Source organism: Rhipicephalus sanguineus, chromosome 6 (genome assembly GCF_013339695.2).
Source record: "Rhipicephalus sanguineus isolate Rsan-2018 chromosome 6, BIME_Rsan_1.4, whole genome shotgun sequence".
Lineage (NCBI taxonomy): Eukaryota > Metazoa > Arthropoda > Arachnida > Ixodida > Ixodidae > Rhipicephalus > Rhipicephalus sanguineus.
This window is the reverse complement of record NC_051181.1, coordinates 111,340,602-111,362,436: the sequence shown is the minus strand read 5'-3', so window position 1 is coordinate 111,362,436 and position 21,835 is coordinate 111,340,602. Positions and strand designations below refer to the sequence as shown.

Here is a 21,835-nt window from a genome sequence, read left to right as displayed (position 1 = left end):
CTGTGACTAATGACGATGAAGAATTATGGCTAAGCTCTTTATAATGAGTGGGAAGCTTTAAACCGCCCACTCAATACGCAATTGGCATTGCGTGATGACTAGTTGTTGTTTTACTCTTCTACCACGCTATATTACATCTGTTAACTTGATTCCTTGCCCGACATGACGTCGGTATAGGGTCTTTTTGTGAAGGAGTTTCAAGCCCCGACGTGGCTCTGTGGTACGATACTCGCCTGCCACGCAGAGGGCTTAGATTCAAATACCCCTCGATTCTGGATATTCTTTTCTCATTTCACGCGATATTCGTTATGGACTCTGGCAGCGGCAGCAGCGGACAACTACGGCACCAAAATCGGCAGCTGTTTCGATATTATAACAGCTTTCACTGTAAACTTTAAAAAAAGCGATATGTGTAACTGAATATTGCCAAATCGAAAGTTAGCTCATGCGCACTTATGCTACAACTAAGCATTACAGAAGAAGGGAGGAGAATACTCAAGAAAAATCGGTCGACAAATTTCTCATTGCAAAGAGATGGAGTGAAGATAACGCTGCGGTTATAACATCGAAGAGCCATCATTTGCAACACGGGCCATTCATAGTCATCATTTAGTAACGCTATCGAACATTTTCCAGCCTAGCCAATATAAGCAATTATTTAGTCATTTTTAGCCGACAATAGCAGTCATGTAGCTGACAACAGTCGGAATTATCCGTCATTTAGCCAAAATTAACCAGTGCTAACGAGCGCGCTTGTAGCATGCGAGAAAATATGGTAGTTGAATTCAGGCGCACACATAATAGATCGTACTGTCACAAAATGTGCGTGGAAGATAGCCAGGTGGCTATTGGCTCCAGAATTAGCTTGCACTTGTTTGCATTTCACAGCTAGAGATGAAGCCGGCACGCTTTACACTGTCATGGTTGCTGGATGAAAAAAAAAACAAAAAAAAACCCTCCAGGCCTGCGCGGAACATGCAGCACAGTAACCGCGTAAATTGGAGGAGTGGCCTTCTAAGAGCCTGTTGTAAACTCTGTTAGGGAGAATACTGCAAGTATAGTTGCGGAGTACCCACTGCGCTATATTTCATCATTCTGCGAAGCGGCGAAGTACCCACTACGCGTCTGTAACGCAATATGTGCATCTACGTAATTGCAAACGTTGTCGACTACGTGACTGATGATTATGAATTATGGCTGAGCCATTTGTTATGGGTGGGCAGCTCTAAAGCACCCACGCATATCTCTTATGGCATCTTCATGAAATCGCACCGGTGCGCCCCGGGGCACCGTTTCGTCCAATCATCGTAGCGCCTTGGCGCCCCGGTGCGCACCGGGGCGATTTCATGAAGATGCCATTCCTGCGACACCTGGTGCAACTGCGCGCATCTACCACGCAATATTTGCATAGCTGCTAAAACGATTCCTCGCCCAACATGACCAATATATAGGGCCTTTTAACGACGATAGTCTTTCTCGGGATACTTAAACGTAGAAATTTTGGTCTGTCTTTCTGTTTGTCGGCACGTCACTCGATTCAGCCACTCGGCCAACGTTGAACCACTTGCCCAAGGGCCAGCCATCTTGAACGGCTGACTAGGTTCATACTTGTGTACATGCTCGATCAAAAAGCAAACATTACGCATATCTGAGGCGCAACATCACTAGGTAAGTATTAGATGGTGTGTTCCTTTAATAGAAAATGTATACAGACGTAGTTCTAAAGACCCTAGTTTCTTAAGCTGCGCTGAAAATGCGACTGCGCTGAAACCTGCCTTCCTCCGTGCCCTCTGCACGAGCTCATTGTTGCGTTTCGGTTTCGTTTCTGTATTGAACTGTACGAATGCTATGGGGTGCCGCTCTGGCATTCCTGTTTTACCCAGGCGATAAAAGAGTGTGTGGAGAGTACTCGTTGAGTGCGGACGTTTCTTCTGCTTCAGCGCTTCGAGCCAAACCGCGTGTTCGGGCTGGCTGGCGTCCCCGCCGGTCGCGTTGGTCACCGCCGGTCTTCGCCTGCTGCTGCGCCGGGACTACCAGCCCGCAACACAGCACTCATGTTTCCCGACGTATTGCCAGATGGCGTCCATATCTCACGCAGCGCCTCTTCTATCGTCTTTAGACGACATTTGCAGCGAAGCACGCAGATACGCGGCCAATTTTTTCTGAAGCTTTCAATCACTTGGCGTTGCTCTGCGGCAGACTGCCATGCAGGATTCCCGGGCTCGATTGCAAGTCTAACCCATAATTTCTCTTTTCTTTATTTCATTTTTTTATTGCGCGCGATAGCTGCGACACACGCCGGCGTCGGCGGCGGACAACAGACAGTTTTAGTTGGGCGTCGGCAGCACCTCTGCGGACGTAGGCTGCCAGCAATTCCCAGTGGCAGGCTGCGTCCGCAGAGCTGTTGCAGACGCTCACCTAAAACTGTCTAATATCGCCTTTAAAATCAGCGGCTGAAACTTCCATGGAAAACAAGTCGAGCTGAATTAGAGTCCGCTCGCGGAAAAAAAGTGATTTTGCCTTGTATACATGAATGCTCGGCCAAATGCAAAATAAAAGCTGCGTGTTACTGACGAAAGTCTTACAACTTTACTTGAGACTATGATTCCAGAGCGCGGCGGCCGCATTTCGAAGGGGGCGAAATGCAACAGCACACGTGTACTTATATTTAGGTCCACGTTAAAAAAAACCCAGGGGACTGATATTACTACCGAGTCCCCTTTTCGCCGTCTCTCTTTGTCAATTCGTAGCTTTCGCACGTTCAACTCCCAAAATTCTTATTATCGTTGATGACGTTATCTGCAGCTGTACTATGTTTTATCCATAGTAGCCGAGGCTAGCGAGACTTCTTGCAGTAGATGTGTTCGTTCCAAAAAATAGTTCATTCTTTTTTTGCACTCACAATTTCATTTCTTTCAGTTTTATGCAGTGTAATATAAATTAGAAGTTTTGGTAGCTTAGAGATAAACAACTCTGTTCTACGGCTGTGAATATGCCGTGCTACATTTCTTATTGTATCGTTGTCCTCGTTTCTTCGTTTTTTTTTTTATTTGAAAAGTCGCGACGCTTGACACGCGTATACCCTCGCTCTTCTGGCACGAGCGCTTACGACGACGAAACGCGGCTATGAGGCACGCGGAGTTACACACTTTGCTTACCGAACTTCTTGCGTAGCCTCCACAGCGTATAGACTGCTATGTATGAAACAACGACGTTGATGGATTCGTACTCTAGCAACCCGTCTACCATGCACGTGTCTGTATTCTCAACGTCCCTGACCAGTCGCGCCGCGGTAGGTAGTCGAACGAACTGCGCCCTTGTCGCTGTTTTCAGCGCGCGCAGCAGGCCGTAGATGACGTATTACTCAGGCAATTTCTCACACCTTCGCCGCGGCGAATCGCCTGTTACATATTGCGACACACACCACAAATCTTCAGCGACGAAAACGAGGGTCCGAATCGAGGAACCGCCGAAACGCTGCATGTCTGATCAGAAACGTATTCAAAAACATAAATATTAGCGAGCTCGGCAGGAGGCGTTTAGAGTCGTAAAACTAACGGGGCCGCAGGCAATTACGCACGCAACGTGGAGGCGGTAGCTGCTCATTTTACAGTTAAGCTGTTGGAAATTAGTGTTCGCACGTCGGCGGTATCGTATCGAGACTGTCTCAAAATGCTGGGAAAATTTAAGATATAGCCCCGGTAACGACCGCCTCCAATATTACTTCGGTGCTCCCATTTGCAGCACGCACGGTGATGTCGCGAAATTGCACCGCAGTTCTGAAATATTAAACTATAGAAAAAAAAACAAGCAATTGCCGCGAGATACTAGAGACAAGCCACGGAACGCTACCACCAGCAAGGCTACGCTCCCCGGCACAGCCTTGAGAATCGATCGTGGGCCCTTCCCTCGACTTGAGGCGGCTCGAAAAATCGACCAATTTCTGCGGTCCTCAGGATAAATACCGCAGGGTAGGCGGAGGAGGGGCCGGGGGATAAGGTAGCTAGACGTCTTTTCGACTCAGCGGGGAGTCGTTAATAGATTTATTGTTTTATTTCATATAAGACCGCAGAAACCGCCGTCACTGTCATTGAACGAACGTCGTTGTGGAAGTCTTGTGGGCTAGAAAGCGGTGCGGAAAAGAAGCAAGCGCTTCGCCACGCTTCCAATTGAAGTTCGGCCCTCGACAAACGAAAAACAAAAAAAAAAAACTTGAAACTTTCGTTATTTGAGAATGGCGTGCAAAAAACAAAAAGAGTACAGTTTAAGTTCGCTGTTCAGCCACTAAGTGCTTGGGGTTAAAAGTTTTAAAAGTACTCGTACAACTTTCCGTGACGTTTAATTTCAGGGCCGCTGTTCAAAGTTGTGCGTTCCGAGGAACAAAAAGAAAATGTTGGCAAACATTTTAAGAGGGAATACATTGCGTGTTCGCAGTCAATTTCATACGTAATCATTAGCGTATTTTACACGTGCGAGATCTTTCTAGCTCGTGCTCTCTTTTCCATGTTATTTAATTTGTGCATACTGCAGTTTTAAAAGCGAATGCGCTATTTCAGGACTGTTGCAGAGAAAAGGGTATCGACCTTTTCAACGAGGAGCGCTTGTCTCGTGCTTTGACTGCATGTATGCCTGCCTTATCCTGATGCAAGAATGATGCGCACACGAGCGTTTCTTCTATACACGTTCAGTGGAGCGCGGTCGCCGTTGTTTGGAAGTCGAACCTGTGATCTCGTTCCCACCAGCATCTCAACGCAAGAGACACAGAACCACCGCGGCAAGGTTATCGCAGTTTGTCGCACCTCAATTTACTATAACAAGCAAATTCAGAGAAGTCAGGTACGGTAGCCCTTCCCCACCCCCCGGGATGAATACCTTAGTAGTGATAATTGGCAGATGCATTCTGTTTTAGACAAGTGGTATAATGTTGGAATAAGCCGTGCACAAACAAACTTCCAAATTTTGATGACAAGAATGTCAGGTTTATATTGTGTACCGCACTCTCAATTGCACAGCTCGTGCAGCTTGATATATTAGTGAACCTTACCCCCCTACCCCTCCAATCTTAATGCAGAACCCTTCGCACGCCTATGACCTTCTCCCCTCCCTGGGCAAGTGGGAAAGACACGCCTCCGAGCAAACAAGCTGATGACCTCGCAAACAAGGTTAACCGATATATGCACCTGCTTGGTTGCACTATATTTGGGGAAGGAAAAACAGAAAAAAAATATTATATAATCAAATCTGGAAGTTTAGAAAAATCACAAAGAGGCAGTTAATGTGAACACGAAGAACAACAAATGATAAAGTCTGGACATAATGTCTCTTCAAAAAAGGTGTTTTTTTTTGTTGTTGTTGTTCGAGGATGGGTTTCGCGGACCCCCGGTGGTCCGCGGACCCCCGCTTAAGAACCACTGCTCTAAGAACTACAATCGGGCTTATGTGAGCTTGTGCATACGAGAATACATTCGAATCTAAGGTCGCAGGATCTTTTTTCTGCAAGAGAGTTGTGGTCATCAAAACCAACGACCTAGCATGCTGTGCGTTATGCGGAAAGGTGATGAGGCAACACAAGTGCGCACCTTAAGCAGGAGCAATACAAAAAAGAATCACGTTATCTTTGAGAACATTATATTCGCTCCTTCATGATCGTTGCCAACGTACATGGTACAACTCACCTGCTGAAATCCTCCCGTCTGCATAGACTCCCTTCGCGTATCCATGAGAAAGACCAGGTCTTCACGGCTAAGGCACAGGTCGTGGGAGATCTGGCAGCTGAGGCCCTGCGATGAACGATCCGATACGGCAGTTCGCTACGAGAGTCGACGTGATGAAATAAAGGAAGTTTTTCTTGGAATAGATGCGTCTTGCATCTTACGCAACGCACGTCGGTACATATTCATTGGTGGTAATTAAGCAACAACAAAAAAAAAAAAGAACGTGCCCATCTTTATGCTTTGAAAGACGTACGTTTCGTATAATGGATTGGATATTTGCAAAGTTGGGGTCGTTCTTTGCTTGCATAGATGTAATTGCTAACGAAAGATCAAGAATCAAAATGAAACGATTCCCGCAGAAGCGGTGGTTTTTCGCTGAGTTCTGTTTCGAGTTTTAAAATACGGTGCGCATGCACGAACATTCCAAGAAGCGAAGGTGAAAATGGTAATCGGTTACCAAGGCACATAGGATAGTATATAAGCATACACCTAAAGAATAAAAAGAATGACCGTTCGAAATGCGAACACCTGAAAATTTTATTTCAAAACATTTTTTTTGATATCATTAACTACGTCGTGGTGATTAATCTTAATCTCCGGTAATTGCTACCTTATCAAGTGAGGACACAGTTTTGGGAGATCATTCATACAATATTACACATCCACGTCCTCCCTTTCATCATCATCATCATCATCATCATCAGCCTGTCTACGCCCACTGCAGGGCAAAGGCCTCTCCCATGTTCCGCCAATCAACTCGGTCCTGTGCTTTCTGCTGCCACGTTATACCTGCAAACTTCTTAATCTCATCTACCCACCTAATTTTTTGTCTCCCCCTCACGCGTTTGCCATCTCTTGGAATCCAGTCAGTTACCCTTAATGACCACCGGTTATCCTGCCGACGTGCTACGTGGCCGGCCCATATCCATTTCTTCTTCTTAATTTCAACTATGATATCCTTAACCCCCGTTTGTTCCCTGACCCACTCTGCTCTCTTCCTGTCTCTTAAGGTTACACCTATCATTTTCCTTTCCATCGCTCGCTGCGTCGTCCTCAATTTAAGTTGAACCCTCTTTGTAAGTCTCCAGGTTTCTGCTCCGTAGGTAAGTACCGGTAAGATGCAGCTGTTATATACCTTCCTCTTGAGAGATAGTGGTAGACTACCATTCATGATTTGATAGTGCTTGCCGAATGAGCCCCATCCCATCCTTATTCTCCTAGTTATTTCACTCTCATGGTTCGGCTCCGCGGTTACTACCCGTCCTACATGAATACACCAATTAACCGTCCTCCCTTTACTTCATGGCAAAATATAATGAAAGTGCAGCTATCAATTTATAGTGCTATTTAACTGACGTAAAGGCGGACGAAGAACATAAGCTACGTTTGCCGTCTCTGAGACGTTGGCCCTAAACATCCGCATATGGCTTCATTGTAGGAGGCCAGCGTTCTTTGATATTGTCTTTCAAGCGGCGAATATTCGAGGTAACTTATAACGTACTCATTGCCCGTGGTATTTAAATCACCAGGGATTTAAATCTTCACGATGTATTTAAATCACATTTGCTCTTGTATAAGAATCCCTACTATTCCTGCGTGTCTTTTTTCTTCGGAGCTTGGATCTCGCCTCACGGGCGCCAGGCGCGAAATAAAATCCAATACCACGTATGAACGTTTTAACATTGGGCCCACGCAATCAGGAATTCACCCTGATTACGCTTTGATTTCATACTCAAGCCACAGTAACGTTGGACAGTTTTAGAGTAGGGTATGCAGAGATAGCGTTCGTTGGGTACAATACGCTAGTTCCGCAATTAAACGTGGGTACCCAGAAGGATAACGCATAACGCAGTGGCGACCAATGCTAAAGCAAAGCTTTGCGTACCCTATTCTAACATTCTCTATTACGTGATTTATGTATCCCATTTAGACAGATCATCTCAAATACAACATTGCCGTAACGAGGCGAATACGAATAAAGAGAAGAACAGAATGAGGACGTGTCAACGTTCTCTTCCTTAAAATACATGCACCGAGCTGGTCTGGCGATCTCTCTTTTATGTTCATTTAATTCATGAGGTAAAAACAATGAACAGTTTTTGCTGCACTGCCGACGTTTATCCGCTAACAGAAGAACCATGGAAATTATAATGCGGCAACTCGGTCTGCCAGTTACTTCGACTGTACTGTTGTCATTTGGGGCTTCTGCACCGCTACACTCAGACGGGAATATATGCAGTGCTGTAGAGAAGGAATTCATATTCGAGTCAAATCGATTTTATAGCTACGACAATCGCAAACAATTTTTGCTAATGTCCTTCTGTTATAATGATTCGTTTGTTTGTTTATTTGTTGGTTTTGAAGGTTACGCAAGGTGGTTTATTTAGCAGCGTAAAATTGGGATTCATTAAGAATAACTCTTCTTCCTAATTGACGCCGTAACCTCCCGTAGGAGTCGAAACGAATTTAAAACCACATGATCCGCACAACTTTTGGTTGATTCTTCTGATTGGGTAGGATCAAATCATCTCAGAAGCATCATTATCATCTTCTTCTTCGTCTCTCTTTCAGTGCGAGATATTTTGCGAAGTCAATACCAGCCTCTTTACTTTACCCTGTATACTTTTGATACCGTATTAGGAATACTTTAGAAACACTGCACCATCGTAGTTGCGCGGTTCAAGGCGCCACTTCTGTAGCTCTCAGCGACACCCACCATGATTCCTAGATTCTCGAAGACCTCGTCGACAGCTTCAGCCAATTGGTCGGCCACAGATCGGGCGCCGAACAAGAGATTGAGGCTGTCGGCCAGCACCCGTTGCTTAAGTCCGTTGGTTGGCTCGTCCTCTGCTCTGGGACTCCGGTAAAAGCTGGGCTGCCCGTTCACCTCGGTAACCACCGGTTGGAAGGACGTGTTCAGTGTCAGGTCCACACCAAGCAGCTGAAAGCACTTGGGTAGCCTGCACGCAAAAAGACCAGACCGATACTGTGGTTAGTTTACCAGCGAGCGTGTGTCCCGCGGTGACCATTAATACTAATCGGCTTGGTTTTAATGTTCCATCGACCAGAAGGTCATGGGATGGAATCCCGCCGCGGCGGCCGCATTTTCTATGGAGGTGAAAATGTTTGAGGCCCGTGTACTTAGATTTAGGTGCGCGTTAAAGAACCACAGGCGGTCTAAATTTCCGGAGCCCTCCACCACGGCGTCCCTCACAATCATATCGTGGACAAATTGGCGCAAAAGTACGATAAGTGTCATCCCTGTAACTGTCATCCCGATAACTGCCATTCCAGTGCGTTCCTCCCGCCATACGCCTACAAATGCTGTGTACCGATAGCATGCGCCCATTCTAATACGTATCGACCTTCTTTTACAGCAAAGCTGTATATGAGTATAGGCGAAACCTAAATTTTCAACATGAATTTTCGGCAATGTATATACTTTCATGTAGTCATGTACCCACTCACACGGGCCGTGTATATTTTAAAAAATATATATATGGAATGCCCTTCTATCTGCCATCGTCCTAACCGACCTTTCTTTCTGGCATTACTTCTCATGTAATGTCAAGTTTTGAGACCTTTGAGTATAATTAATTAATTATTTTTAAAATTAATTTTCACCTATTGGCGCAATAAAATTTCCTGAACAACACATAATAAATACACTACAATAGATAATAAATACACTACAATACACGATAAATACACTATAACAACGGGTCAACACTATATACAATATTTACAGCCCAGCAGTGGAGGCCGGCTGGGAAACTCTTGTAGAGCGTTTTTGCGCGTCATCCTCCAATTGCGCGCCGCTCCCGGGGTACCTTAGTAACTTACCAAGTTACTAAGGTAGTTGACTTGACTGGTTGGATATTCATACCGATAATAAACAGCGCAAAATGAATGAATGAATGAATGAATGAATGAATGAATGAATGAATGAATGAATGAATGAATGAATGAATGAATGAAGATATGAATACGAGGACGTGAACATCAATTTAAATTTGTTCTAATTAAGAACGGCTGTTTCATAAATTCGTGGCCTATTCAAAAAGTATACCTTGTTCAATTCTATTCGCTTCTGTCACTATTCCATTCGGCCTCAAAAATCACTATTCGCACACCCCGCAACCACTACGTCGGTTCAAGCTGGTTACGATGACGGAACAGTGCGGGAAGCCTTCACATTAGCTTTATTTCTTTTTTGCGGATGCGACCTTTTCTGAAGACCTTAGGCTTTTGCAAGCGTCTTTGGCAGCAAAATGCTCTGCAGCAGTGGTGGTCCGCCTCGGTAGTGCAGTGGTTATGGTGCTCGACGGCTGACCCGAAGGTCGCGAGTTCGATCCTAGCCGCTGCGATCGCATTTCGGTGGATGTGCTAGAGGACCGTGTGATGTGCGATGTTACTGCCCGTTAAACACCTGATGGTCTAAATTTCCGGAGGCAATATAACGACGTGCTTCATTATCATATCGATCGTGGTTTTGGCACGTAAATACCCCAGATAATATTGCAGCAGTGGTGTCCTTGTGAACGGGACAACCGACACTTATTATGTCACATCGCAGTCCCGAAGTGCGCCAAGAAGGGTTCAAAAAGTGTCGAAACAGACCCAGTTCCTTTGCAGGTAAACTGAAAACAACTTGGTTTCAATTCCTCTAAACATAAAAGAGCTCCCACGAAGAAATGTCGTGCTACGGCTTGCCGAAGCCGAAGCGTGCCCCGAACAACACGGCGCGCTGCACCTGGGCATGTCGAGAATCGGCGCTTACACTTCGCGGTATGTACTCAAATACGTACGCACGATCACAGCAAAGAGCTCATGCCTTGGTGGAACGCGTGAAACCTCAGAATACATGAGTGATTAACGCGCGAGCACCAACAACGCAGCAAAAGCACGCAGCTGAAGCAAGCGTCGCCCTTCGTACTGCATCTCAACCGATCTCAACGCTACGCCGCGACGGCGACAAAACCTGGCCGCCACTCGAAGCTAGTCTGCAAACTGAAATAATCTAAAAACGTTGGCTCAAGTTCACTTGAAGGCAGGGGCGTAGCCAAGGGGGGGGGGGGGAGTTGGGGGGGTTCAACCCACCCCCCCCCCCGGAATTTTTCAGGTTTGCTTGCGTATATATAGACGCACACATACAAACGCACGCACGAACGTACATAAAGTATGGTTGAACCGCCCCCCCCCCCCCCCCGCGAAAAAAATTTCTGGCTACGCCCCTGCTTGAAGGCCGCCATCAATAGAAGCTAAAAGAAATTCATGCCTATAAAATTCATCGACGATTACGATACTGCCTAATGCAAATTCTGAGCGCACCTCTTTAAGTGTTTTAATTGTGCGATAAGTTGAGGTACGACTGCCTCGCTAACTGGCAGACCGCGGAATGCAGCGCGTGGGCCCGTTCCACAACAGCCGCCGCAGACAGGCCTCCGTTCATGCAGCGCTTTATTTTCATATATAGCATCGATGGAGGCCCTCGCCACATACCTTAGTGATGACGTCATCGGCGACCGCACGACGGCGCACACTACTGTGGCGCCGCGGGCGGCGGGCGCGGAACCTGTTGCCTCGCCACGGTCGTTCTCTCCTCCTCGCTATCGCCGTCTTTCATTCTCCACTGCGCTCAGCGTTTGCTCTCTTTCGTCCTCGTTCACTCTGTAGGTTACGACGACGCCGACGCCGCTCAACGCAGGAACGGGCGTCTAAGAGCTGCGCTATAAAACTTCTTTATTATGGGCGAATTTGTGCCCTGAAAACTAGATGTAAGATCTAAGAGTCCGCAAGAGCGCTCCACACACAGTGTCCCTTCGACCAACGCACGTCTTCTTTTCCCAAGCCTCACAGGTCAACCCACTTCTCGAGCGCATGAGGCATGCGTTGCGCTGTCACAAGAAGCGCGAGCAGGCACGAGGCATTGCATATGCTAACACTGGGCGTCGCTGCGCTCCGCGTTCGCTCTCTTTCGTCCTCGTTCGCTCTATCGGTTACGCCGACGATGGCGACGCCGCTCAACGCAGGAACTGGCGCCTAACGGCTGCGCTCTCAAAGGCACACTATATTATACTCTACTGTGGGAGAGCAGCAAACCGTCCCTGCACTCTCGGTATAACAAAACTCGTGCCACAACATCGAACCGACAGACAGCCAGCTACTTAAATAACGGAATCCAAACGGACTGTTCTGCCCTGTAGAGCTCTGTCGCTTCAGCCACAACTGCGACGCAAGGTTATTTCGCAACTTCCTTAATTTTACTAATCTAACTCTCTGAAGCTTAGCAGTGACAAGAAGCAACAAGACTGACCTCCACGATATGCATTGAAACTTATTTCAAACTCATGAAAAAGAAAATGAGATTAGTGCTAACGTGTGTTTATACGCGCACGAACAGCAAATATACGTGCTACCACGAACTACGCAGCAGACGCCAACGCCGGTGACCATTCGCGATTCTGAGCGCTCGCCACTTGTGTGGCTTTGCATGCCTGCATTTGCCCGTGCCGTGGCCTCCGCGATCGGCACCGGCTGCGCGTTGCCGGTGCCGATCGCGGAGACCACGGTTCTGCGGTGCGTACAGACAATGTTGCGTTCTCATTCAACGCGCCTAGTTTGCAGTTCCTCCGCTCCCAAGAAATGTAGGAAAAAAGGCAAATAGCGCTCGTTCCTGCTTTGCAGCATCAGGCCCTCGCACCCAAGGAGGTTACAAAACCTCCTTGCTCGCACCGCACCGCTAGTTTGCTTTCCGATTCTGTCCACGGAACTGAATCATGTTGCAATATATTCATTTAAGTTCAGTCATCACAACCTTCTTGAAACCTAAAGCGGTTAACTAAAAAAAAAAAAAACTCAATCTGCTGGAATTAGTTATTTACATTTCATGTCAACGTAAACAAACCATCGGAGCGCCGTTGACCATGCAGCGTCGGCTGAAGTTTTTCCAAAAAGGGGACGCTTTCTTGCGAGGCGCAGCAGCGCCGCCTGGCCAAGGTTTTCTTTTCTTGTCTACGGCTATGGAGGGAGGGGAGCGCGCGCTTCGTAGGCCGCTCCGGGAGCGCAGAAGGGGATGTCATAGCAACCATTCTTTGGCGCATTCCTGCGGTGTCTAGCAACGCTGTACAACCAGTGACAGTCAATACATATGCAATACTTACATTGTTTTAAGAGCGCATAACCAGCACTACACGACCGTGCCTAAGACCTGCCATCACTCGTCAACATTACGGTGTGCTAACTGACTGTTAGCCAAGTTTATCCAGCGATAGCTGACAGCTAGCCAACATGGACATTTCAGAACTAGTACACGCTAGCCAACAGTTAGGCACGACCAGCCAGCTCTAGCTGGCGCTAGCCAGCACTTAGCCAGCAATTGCCATTGGTAATTCATTGTTATCAAACACGAGGCCCCATTACACAACACTGACAACTGGCCAACCAATGTTGGTCTCATGCGATTGAATAGGATACATCGCATGACACGAATGCCATGTCATGTGATTCGTGTTATGGCATGCATATTGAAATATCTCAGCTCAAATGATTGCACTGACATCTTGTAATTTATGCACTCCGTGTATGTCATGAATGACGTGCCCTTCGTGAGATTTATGACATAAATCACGCACCATTCATTACCACATGTTTGTCATGTATGCGTGCATGGATCTTGTGGTATATGCCGTGCAAATGAAATCACCACGTTGGTTTCACTATGTACGCATCATATTATTTGTACCACTCATTGAATGATATCGATGAGAAGTATATCACGTGATTCATGTCCTGAGCTGTCACTAACTTATGTAATGTACATGCGCCATGTGGTACATATTAAAAGACCACCCTGGCACCACAATGGCATCTTGCCATATACGTCATGACATGCACGGTGTGCATGTAATGTCATTAAGCATATCATGCCCTCGCACACACCAAGGCAAAAACGCGTGCCACACTATTCATTTCATGACCTTTAGGCGCATATCAAGTTAAGGAAACCTACCGACCGACCGACCGACTGACCGATAGATCACCTCATGTCCTCCGGCATCTCCGAAGAGCACATCATATAATTCGCAGCACGCCCAAGGGTGAGGTGTCAGCTGCGCTAGAGGTTATGCGATCTCTACGCGAAAGATATGCAATAGATACATAGATAGATAAGGCCAAGGTGCTTTTCATTCGCCGAGAAATGTTTGGAATTTACATTGCGCTTACTCAAATGCAGCCTCGACATCGGTGGTAATATTTTGTTTGGATAGACTAGGGAATTAATACTCCTCAAGCCTAAACAACCCTGAGCACTGATTTCACTATGTAGACTTCTGGAAGCTGTCGAACTGAATACTCGCATTAAGTTTAATGTCACAATTTCCACATCGTGATGACACTCTCGGAAAGAGCACGTAAACACAGCACACAAAACAGTCATCACGTGCATCTTGAGTAAATTTTACCGGCCAACAAATCTAAAGCGTACGTGCTTCTCAAGATTTAAGACGCGGCCATAATATCACGACGATCTTATGTAATTTATTACCCATGCTAAAACGGGATACTTCTATGTTAATACTACCGTAATTAAGAGTCGGGGAGCGTTCTAGCGGGGAACTCAAAGAAGAAAAAAAGACAGAAAAAGATTTCGCTAAGAATAGAGCCAGAGCCTTGGAGAAAAGTCGCGAAGAGGCACGTGCCGAAAGGAAACGAATTTCCCTGGCGCCAATTTGCTCAGCCAGTTCTTATAACGAACCACTCGCACTTTCAGAAAACGTGACTCTGACTGAGGCTGTCCACCGCAGAGGCCCTGTGGGCTGTGTGCAACGCTCCTATCGCGAAAAAAAAATACATAAAGAAGAAAGGAGAGACGGAAAGAAGAAAGAAAGGTGCCGGTTTTGACACGTCGTCGCTCGGACTAGGCCGTGCAAAGATGAAAATAAAGTGTGGCAGACCGGCACGAACTGCGTGGGGTGAAAGAGGCCGAGCGATTGGGAGGGCGTCAATTAACAACGCCAAACATTTTTCTTTTTCGAGACAAGTTGGAGTAAGTGGCCCTTTTAGCGCAGCCCGGGGCCGCAGTATTGACAAGTTTTTAGCCAAGTAAAAGGAGCTAAAATGTAAATGTAGCAAAAGAAAGAATGCGGGTAGAAAGTTTCAGGCAATTGGAGTGCGCATGGAAGAAATTAAGCGGGCGACGTCTCGCCACCTATAGTGATTATAGTCGATTTTACTGCGATCTTTCTTTCAACGACGGATGAGACGTGCGTATATTTTTTTAGTGCGTGACGTGTGGTGGTACAATGATGTAGAATCTAGTGGGGGCGACATGTTTTGATTACCTTCTCGGTGGTTCAGAAAAAGCAAAATATTATCGACTTGAATACCGGTCTGTTTTCTGTACTTCTGCGAGGATTCACGCGAAGAGAGGGAGAAAGCGAAATGCAGAGGAAAGACAAAGAGGTCAACAACATTGCATTTGATTTGCTTCTCTATGCTGGTGTACAGGGTTTGCTGTCACGCAACAGCTGTATGTTGTGCCTCAAAGATAAGCTGCTTGTCTTCAGGTAAACCAACCAAGACAGTTGGGCGAGTTGGTAAACTTGCATTATGAAATAAAGCGCAGAAGAAACGACAACAGGAAGGACTGAATAAGACAGGACGACGCGTTACTAGCAACTGAAGTGTAAATGAAACATACTGCATAAGTTTTTCGCCTGGACATGAAAGACTCACAGACTACAAGTTAATCAATGCAAAAAGAGATGCTCAAGAGGCCTAACTATTTTCGTAGCTTCGCGTTGTCTAACATGCAGTATAAAGAAATCATTTGAGGAACGGAGGGACGAGAAGTATTTGATCATACGTACCATATACGAAGGATTCAAGGGTTCGTGGACGGATGCGGCGTAGCGAGAAAGGAGATGTGGCTCTTTTTTGTCTCTTCTCGGCGACTGTAAACTTAACAGAATGAGAGCCATTCTGTACATCTTCGGATTCCCCCATGCTGTCGAATTCGCCACCTCAGATCTGATTGGCCCAGAGGCCTGCTACCGTCTCCCCGAATGGTTCAAATTGGCGCTTTCACGGGGTTTGGTAGTACGGCGGAATTTGACGATGTCCAGAACATGGAGCACCTCAGAGATCGCAGAGGTGATGAGGAAAACATATGAGTGCCGACGCTTACCGCGAGACTAATACCATCAACAAGCGAGAATACAACCCCCAGTGCCACTGGAGAGAAAGAGCGGTGCTACGAACCTGGACCTGCGGAGTCCCTGCGCAGCCGGGGTCGACTGGAGCACCGCCTCAGCCACAAGCAGCGTCCGCACCAGCACGTCCGAGAGGCTCTCCAGTGCCGTCTGCAGAGACTGGCGGCCGTAGTTGCGCTCCACGAAGCGCCAGAAGCGAGACAGGGGCTGCACTCGCATGCCAGGCTGCGTGAAGAAGGAAAGAACAAAGAATGCCGCGGGGTCAGACTGAGAGGCCAGTGGCTTCTGGAGCAAAAGACAATGTACGTTGCACACCGCCTCCCCTTAAAAGAAAACGTGCGTTTTCGTTAATTGATGACGCTTGGCATATCAAGGGGAGTGTATATATTGTTAGCAAAAAAAAAAGGTGACGCTGTTTTCTGCAGGCCATATTACAGCATGGCTTAGCATCACAAGGAATGTATACTAAGAAAGTGCAAGAACAGAAGAGAGAGGATATCGAATCGATACGCATGATGCAGACATACATCAAGGGTGTAGAAATGAGCTGAGAGGTAGAGGAGGAGGAGCTCCGCAAGATGCCGTAGTGAAAGGCTCCACATGAACTTCAGCGACTTCATTCTGTAGTTCTTTAAAGGAGCACTAACATCAAGTTTACGCATGTCAAGATTTTTGCATCCACGAGTAGTTATCGACCCCATAGTAGCGATTCGCGACCCTAAATCCCACTGAAGGACGAATATGTGTTTTATTGCGATAGCAATTATATGGACAGTCTCGGCTGATTTTTGCCGGCGCCGTCGCCGCCGTCATGCTGCGTATATGTATAAGTATGTATATATGCATCAATATCCCAAAGAAAAATAAATCAGAAAAATGCTTCCGAAGCGCGAAATCGAACCAGCGACCTCTCACTGCGAAGCGCGGTGCGCTAAGCACTACTCCATAAAGCGCAGATCCCTCAGGTAGCTAACGGCGAGCGTTATATACACACCCTTTACCGTTTGCAGTCCTCCGAGACGGCAGGCGCTTATAAGCGTTTCTTCATTACCAGCTAGATGGCGCTAGGAGCGCGACGGACGCACTTAAAGGCGTCGGCCAGCTCTCTCGCTTCTTCTAATATTTGCTCAGGGAGAACCTTGCCCTTCCGCTGTCTTCTCGCGCGGGCGCTCGAACAAGCTACCGCAGTGTTCATGATTCCCAGCAGATGGAGCTACGTGGTAGCTCTCACCGCGCGTCGCGTACGTGTAGCTAAAAGCGTTTCAGATGTCGTGCACGTAACGTACGTGTACTTTTCACATTTGCGTACGTGAAGTCTCTACGTACGTGAAATTAAAACTGTCTAGTAGCTGCCGGGTAGTGATGGACGTGCGGTAGTTGCAGCGCGTCCATCACGCACCGCTTTTCTTGCTATCGCATTCATTGCTTCGCCCTTGCCGCGAAACTGACTTTTTATTGATTTAGATAACCGGCATCTAGCACCATTCGAAACGGCCGGCAAGCCCGCCATTTCTTAGCGTCGGCAGCGCCACCTCCAGACCGCGCCCCAGCTGACCACGTATCTGGAGAAAGGAGTGGCGTGAGGCTCAACCGCCCAGCTAACATTTCGTCTGCTAGGCGCACACGTTCAGTCATGCCTTGTCACCAGCAACCTCGTCAAAAATGTCGACTAGTGTTGAAGACGACATTTTGGAACTTGGAATCGCCGCGATTCGCGACGTCGCGAATCATTTTCGCTTCGACGCTTTGCAAAACAGCGATTCAAAAATGGACGCCGTTCCAAGCAGCAACGAAGAGGTGCCCGCGTACGCACACTCGAATCGCCGACGTCATCGCTACTAGTGCATCGTCAATCGGGATGGTATGCGCCACACCGAACACGTCACAGTAGTGTCGATGTCGCAGGATGATGAAAGCCCCTTTGAGCTTTCGTACGCTCTTTGCCCTCGAAATAAAATAACTTCCAGGTGACGGACGCCATTCAAACTTGGACAAAAATACTTATGCATACCGAACAATCGTATGAAGGACACATCTTGAGCTTGAAATTTGATGTCAGTGCCCCTTTAAGGCATACTAAAGTATCAGTATAAGAGCAACCGACACACATCGTAGACGCGTATTCCGGGACGAAGATTATAACTTGCAAAACCGCTAGACTGAGCTATTTAAGACATTGCTTCATTGTCTGCGTACAATGCGAGTTTGTTCCTGTATAGAGTACACCGGTCATGACAGGCACCAATGATTCTCGTCCGCTGGCTCCAAAGCGTGCGCAATGATCTTACGCAGGAAACACTTCCTGGTTTTCTTTTTTTGTTGTTATTCTTGTTTATCGTATTCGCGACAGCCTGCAGAAAAGATACAACAGCGCAGGCAATTTTGTTCGCATTTCAAGCTGCAAAAACTTGCAATGCCAGAATGCCCCGACCTAGAAATACAACGTCAGGGAACATAAACGGAAACATCACCCGCACTAGGAGCGAACTGAAAAAAGAAGCACGACGCAGAAGGAAAGAAAAGCGAAAGAAATAATAAATAAAGGAAGAATAAAGTTTAAAGCACAACCACGTAAGTACAGCGTTCCGCAACTCTCCGCTCCGTATAACCCAGCGCACAAATGAGATCCCTGGCTCCGGAGTTTCGAATCCAGTAGTTCCGTCGGCGCCATTTTCTGGCCGCTACACTTGCCTTACGCATAATCCACGCCGCGGCGAGGCATGAATAAGTTGTCGTCCGTCGTCGTCAGCCCACTTTGCGAGCCGCCCAGATACAGGAAACGTATGCGTTTCTCCTCTTTTCGAGCGTCAGAGTCGAGGCTTTCGCGACTACAGCCCCAAGCTTCGTGGGGGAAGAGGGGGGGGGGGGATCTTGCTTTCTTTTTTTATTTCCTGCGGAAGCATATATTGCCAGCGAGCCCGGGACGCCACATTCCCCCTTACCCGTATTTCCGACGGCCACGACTGTCTTTAAGGGCGCGTAGGGCGCGCCAGCGGGTCGCTTCGCCCTGCCGAAAATGTGCCGTTTCGCAGTTCCTCTCATGAAAGTCAAGTGCGGTCGTGAGGAAGCGATGAGGAATAGACAAGAACGGTTGCCCGCTGCGCGAGAATGAAGTCCACGAAGCGGCGCGACACAGGAGAGAGAGGGGGGGGGGGTGAGGGAAAGAAGGGTGCGAAGGTACTGTGGGGAGAGTTATAAGGGAGTAACTGGGCACGGTGGGAAGCCTCGGTCCGGGACGCCGCGGCAAACGGAAATGAGCGAGTCGCTCCACGCACCATTTCTTTCCACGGAGTGGCGCCTTGCCCTCTGTATGCAGTACGGTATACATCCGAGAAAGGTGCGCAGCCGAAATTCGACTTGGGATTCGTCGGCCCTCTCCAGCGTGCTTCTCAGCCCGGCGAAACGGCATTGCTCAGTCCCCGAATTTTTTGGTTGAAAGTTGTCGATTACGCTTTTTGTTTTTTCATGTTTGATACGTACCGAATAAAAAAGGTGGGAGCGTTGGATGTGTAAATGAGAGGAAAGTGTGCGCCTCGGAAAAGCCCCACACATCACCATTGTCCGCTGAAGAGAGTGACGAAATACTGCCTAAAAAACGCGGGTATAAGTAAGGCGGGCGCATCATAAAGGGGCCCTGCGACACTTCTTCAAGTGATCATCGAATCACTTCATTGAAGGACTTTACTACCTCACGAATCGACTGTCTCCAAAATTTTTAGAATCCGTCAAGTACGACCAGAGAAAGGAGCAAAAAGCTACGTCCTTGACCACTTTCTTTCTTTATTTCTTTTTTTGATCGCGCATCTTACTTTCAGTGTAACCGCGACCGCGCTGGTGTACTTCTATACTGCGTGTAATTTATTGTCAAGGCATCCCGTGGCAGCCGCGGTAACTATTCAGCTCACAATACTCAAATCAGCCAACGGCTATGGCCTTTGTGTTTATGACGAGGTCATTTTGGATTACAGCATCATTTGTCTAGGGAAGGGCGAGCGACCTATAGCTGACATTGAAAATTAATTGTAAATTCCAGGCCATGTGGTGCGCTATAATGTTTGGCTAACGTGTTCTCAGGAGCCTAGACTACCGATCGGCAGCGTTTTCTGACCATGCTGAAAAAGTGCTGCAGGGCCACTTTAAGTGCAATTCCGTGGCATGCGCCACCGAGTAAAACAATTGAATTTATGTCACGACATTCCCACGACACAAAGTCGTAGGGTTCCAGCTGGCGCATGCAACCCGCGCTCTTATTTAGACTGCCACGTTATCAGATACAATTATCAGATTCGAAGGTCGTGGCTACGGATCCCAACGACAGGAAGGGATGCTTTTAGTCCACTTTAATTGCTTTTAACTATGTCATAATTATAGCACTACAGTTAAAAACGACAACTAATGTCCCCTACACTTTCCTTGGCCTAATTGTCTCTTAGAGATATTTGGCTGTGTCCCACAGACACAGTTAAGTGCATCATATATCGCGTTCTGGTATGCTACCTAACGAAGCCAACAGACCGTGAAGCCAAGGAAGGCATAGGGAACCTTATTAAGTTTTAAACATTAGTGTTTACAGTAATTGCGACATAAGTGGAAAGGAATCAAAGCGGACGAAAAGACAACTTGCCGTCGGTATAAGGACAGAGCCTGAATTAATTTTGTTTGGGACTATTATATATATATATATATATATATATATATATATATATATATATATATATATATATATATATATATATATATATACTTACAGTGAAACCTCGGTGATACGATCACAGCTCATACGAATTTCGGGGTGATACGAATTTTTCGTTGGTCCCGGCCAAGGCCCATTGGCCTGCAATGTAATGGAGTACCGTTGTTGCGAACCGATTTTCACCCAGCGAGGTTTAATACGAACGTACGCTACCGCCCAGCTACGAAAAGGTGCTGTCCGCGCTGTCGTGGAAGACGCGCCATGCACGTGCGAGCGCGAGAACGCAAGCGTGGGCATGCGCGCCACACCGCCAAATCGTCAGGATCAGTGTAAGAAAAACACTTTCCTTATGGTCAGAATAAACCTTCAGAGACGCGTCACGGCCTGCGAGATTGTGTGCGCGAATCTTTGAGGCTCTTATGTGCCTCCGCGTTTAGATTAGAGAGGGCATTAGCGCCATGCTTTTTTTTTCTAACGCGTTGACGCGGGCAGCTGTCGTTGTACTGTGTTTACACGTGCCGTCCTCGTGCGTCAGATATCCTATGAAAGGTAGACGAGGACCGAAAGAAGGCGAGGGCGGTCTTGGCGAAGGAGTCAGGCCTCACGACGTCAACATGCACGACCGTTGAGGTCGCACTTGTGCGGGCATGACCGTACATCTCCCAAAAAACATCCCCAACACCTCCGCCATAACAAAATCATAACACAGGACCGTGGTCTTGTGGCCTTGATCCATCTCGTCTAAGCGCTTCTTTCGTTACTCTAGCTGCAGTACTCCGGTGTCATGCAAAAAAGCATACTAAAACTTGGAAGGGGCTACTGCTGTCCCGGGTCACAACGCACCTGGATACTTAATTAAATACACGCGTACGGACCGCATATTTACGAGTGCTGGTATGATTGCCGACATCTAAAAACTTAAAGGGGTGGTGCCACCAAATTTGTGGCTTCCGCGTTCTTTGCTGTAAGCGTTTTCTATAGCTCCAGGAAGCATGATGCACGCAGCAAGACTCATGTATTCTCGCTAAATAATTTAATATCGCCTTTTGATGTCGACAACTTTCGGTTTCGGTTTCTGAGCGCCGAGGTTGGGCAGTGACGTAGAAGTGTAGGAGGCTTCGTCACGTGACCACACAAGGCTGTGACGCACTTAGCCAGGAAGCGTTAGAAACGCGGCGAGTGATGTAGCAATCGATGCTTTGCCGGTACTATAG

General features: G+C 47.3%; 1 protein-coding gene across 1 annotated transcript in view; it reads right to left on the bottom strand.

Moving 5' to 3' along the window:
• LOC119396173 (cadherin-like and PC-esterase domain-containing protein 1) overlaps window positions 1-21,835 on the bottom strand; it is a 131,255-nt gene that overhangs the window by 25,820 nt on the left and 83,600 nt on the right. The window contains exons 9-11 of the mRNA XM_037663263.2: window positions 15,978-16,153; window positions 8,431-8,674; window positions 5,676-5,780 (exon numbers count right to left, since the gene is read on the bottom strand). Coding sequence (XP_037519191.2) covers window positions 5,676-5,780; window positions 8,431-8,674; window positions 15,978-16,153 — 525 coding nt within the window. The remainder of the gene's footprint in view (window positions 1-5,675; window positions 5,781-8,430; window positions 8,675-15,977; window positions 16,154-21,835) is intronic.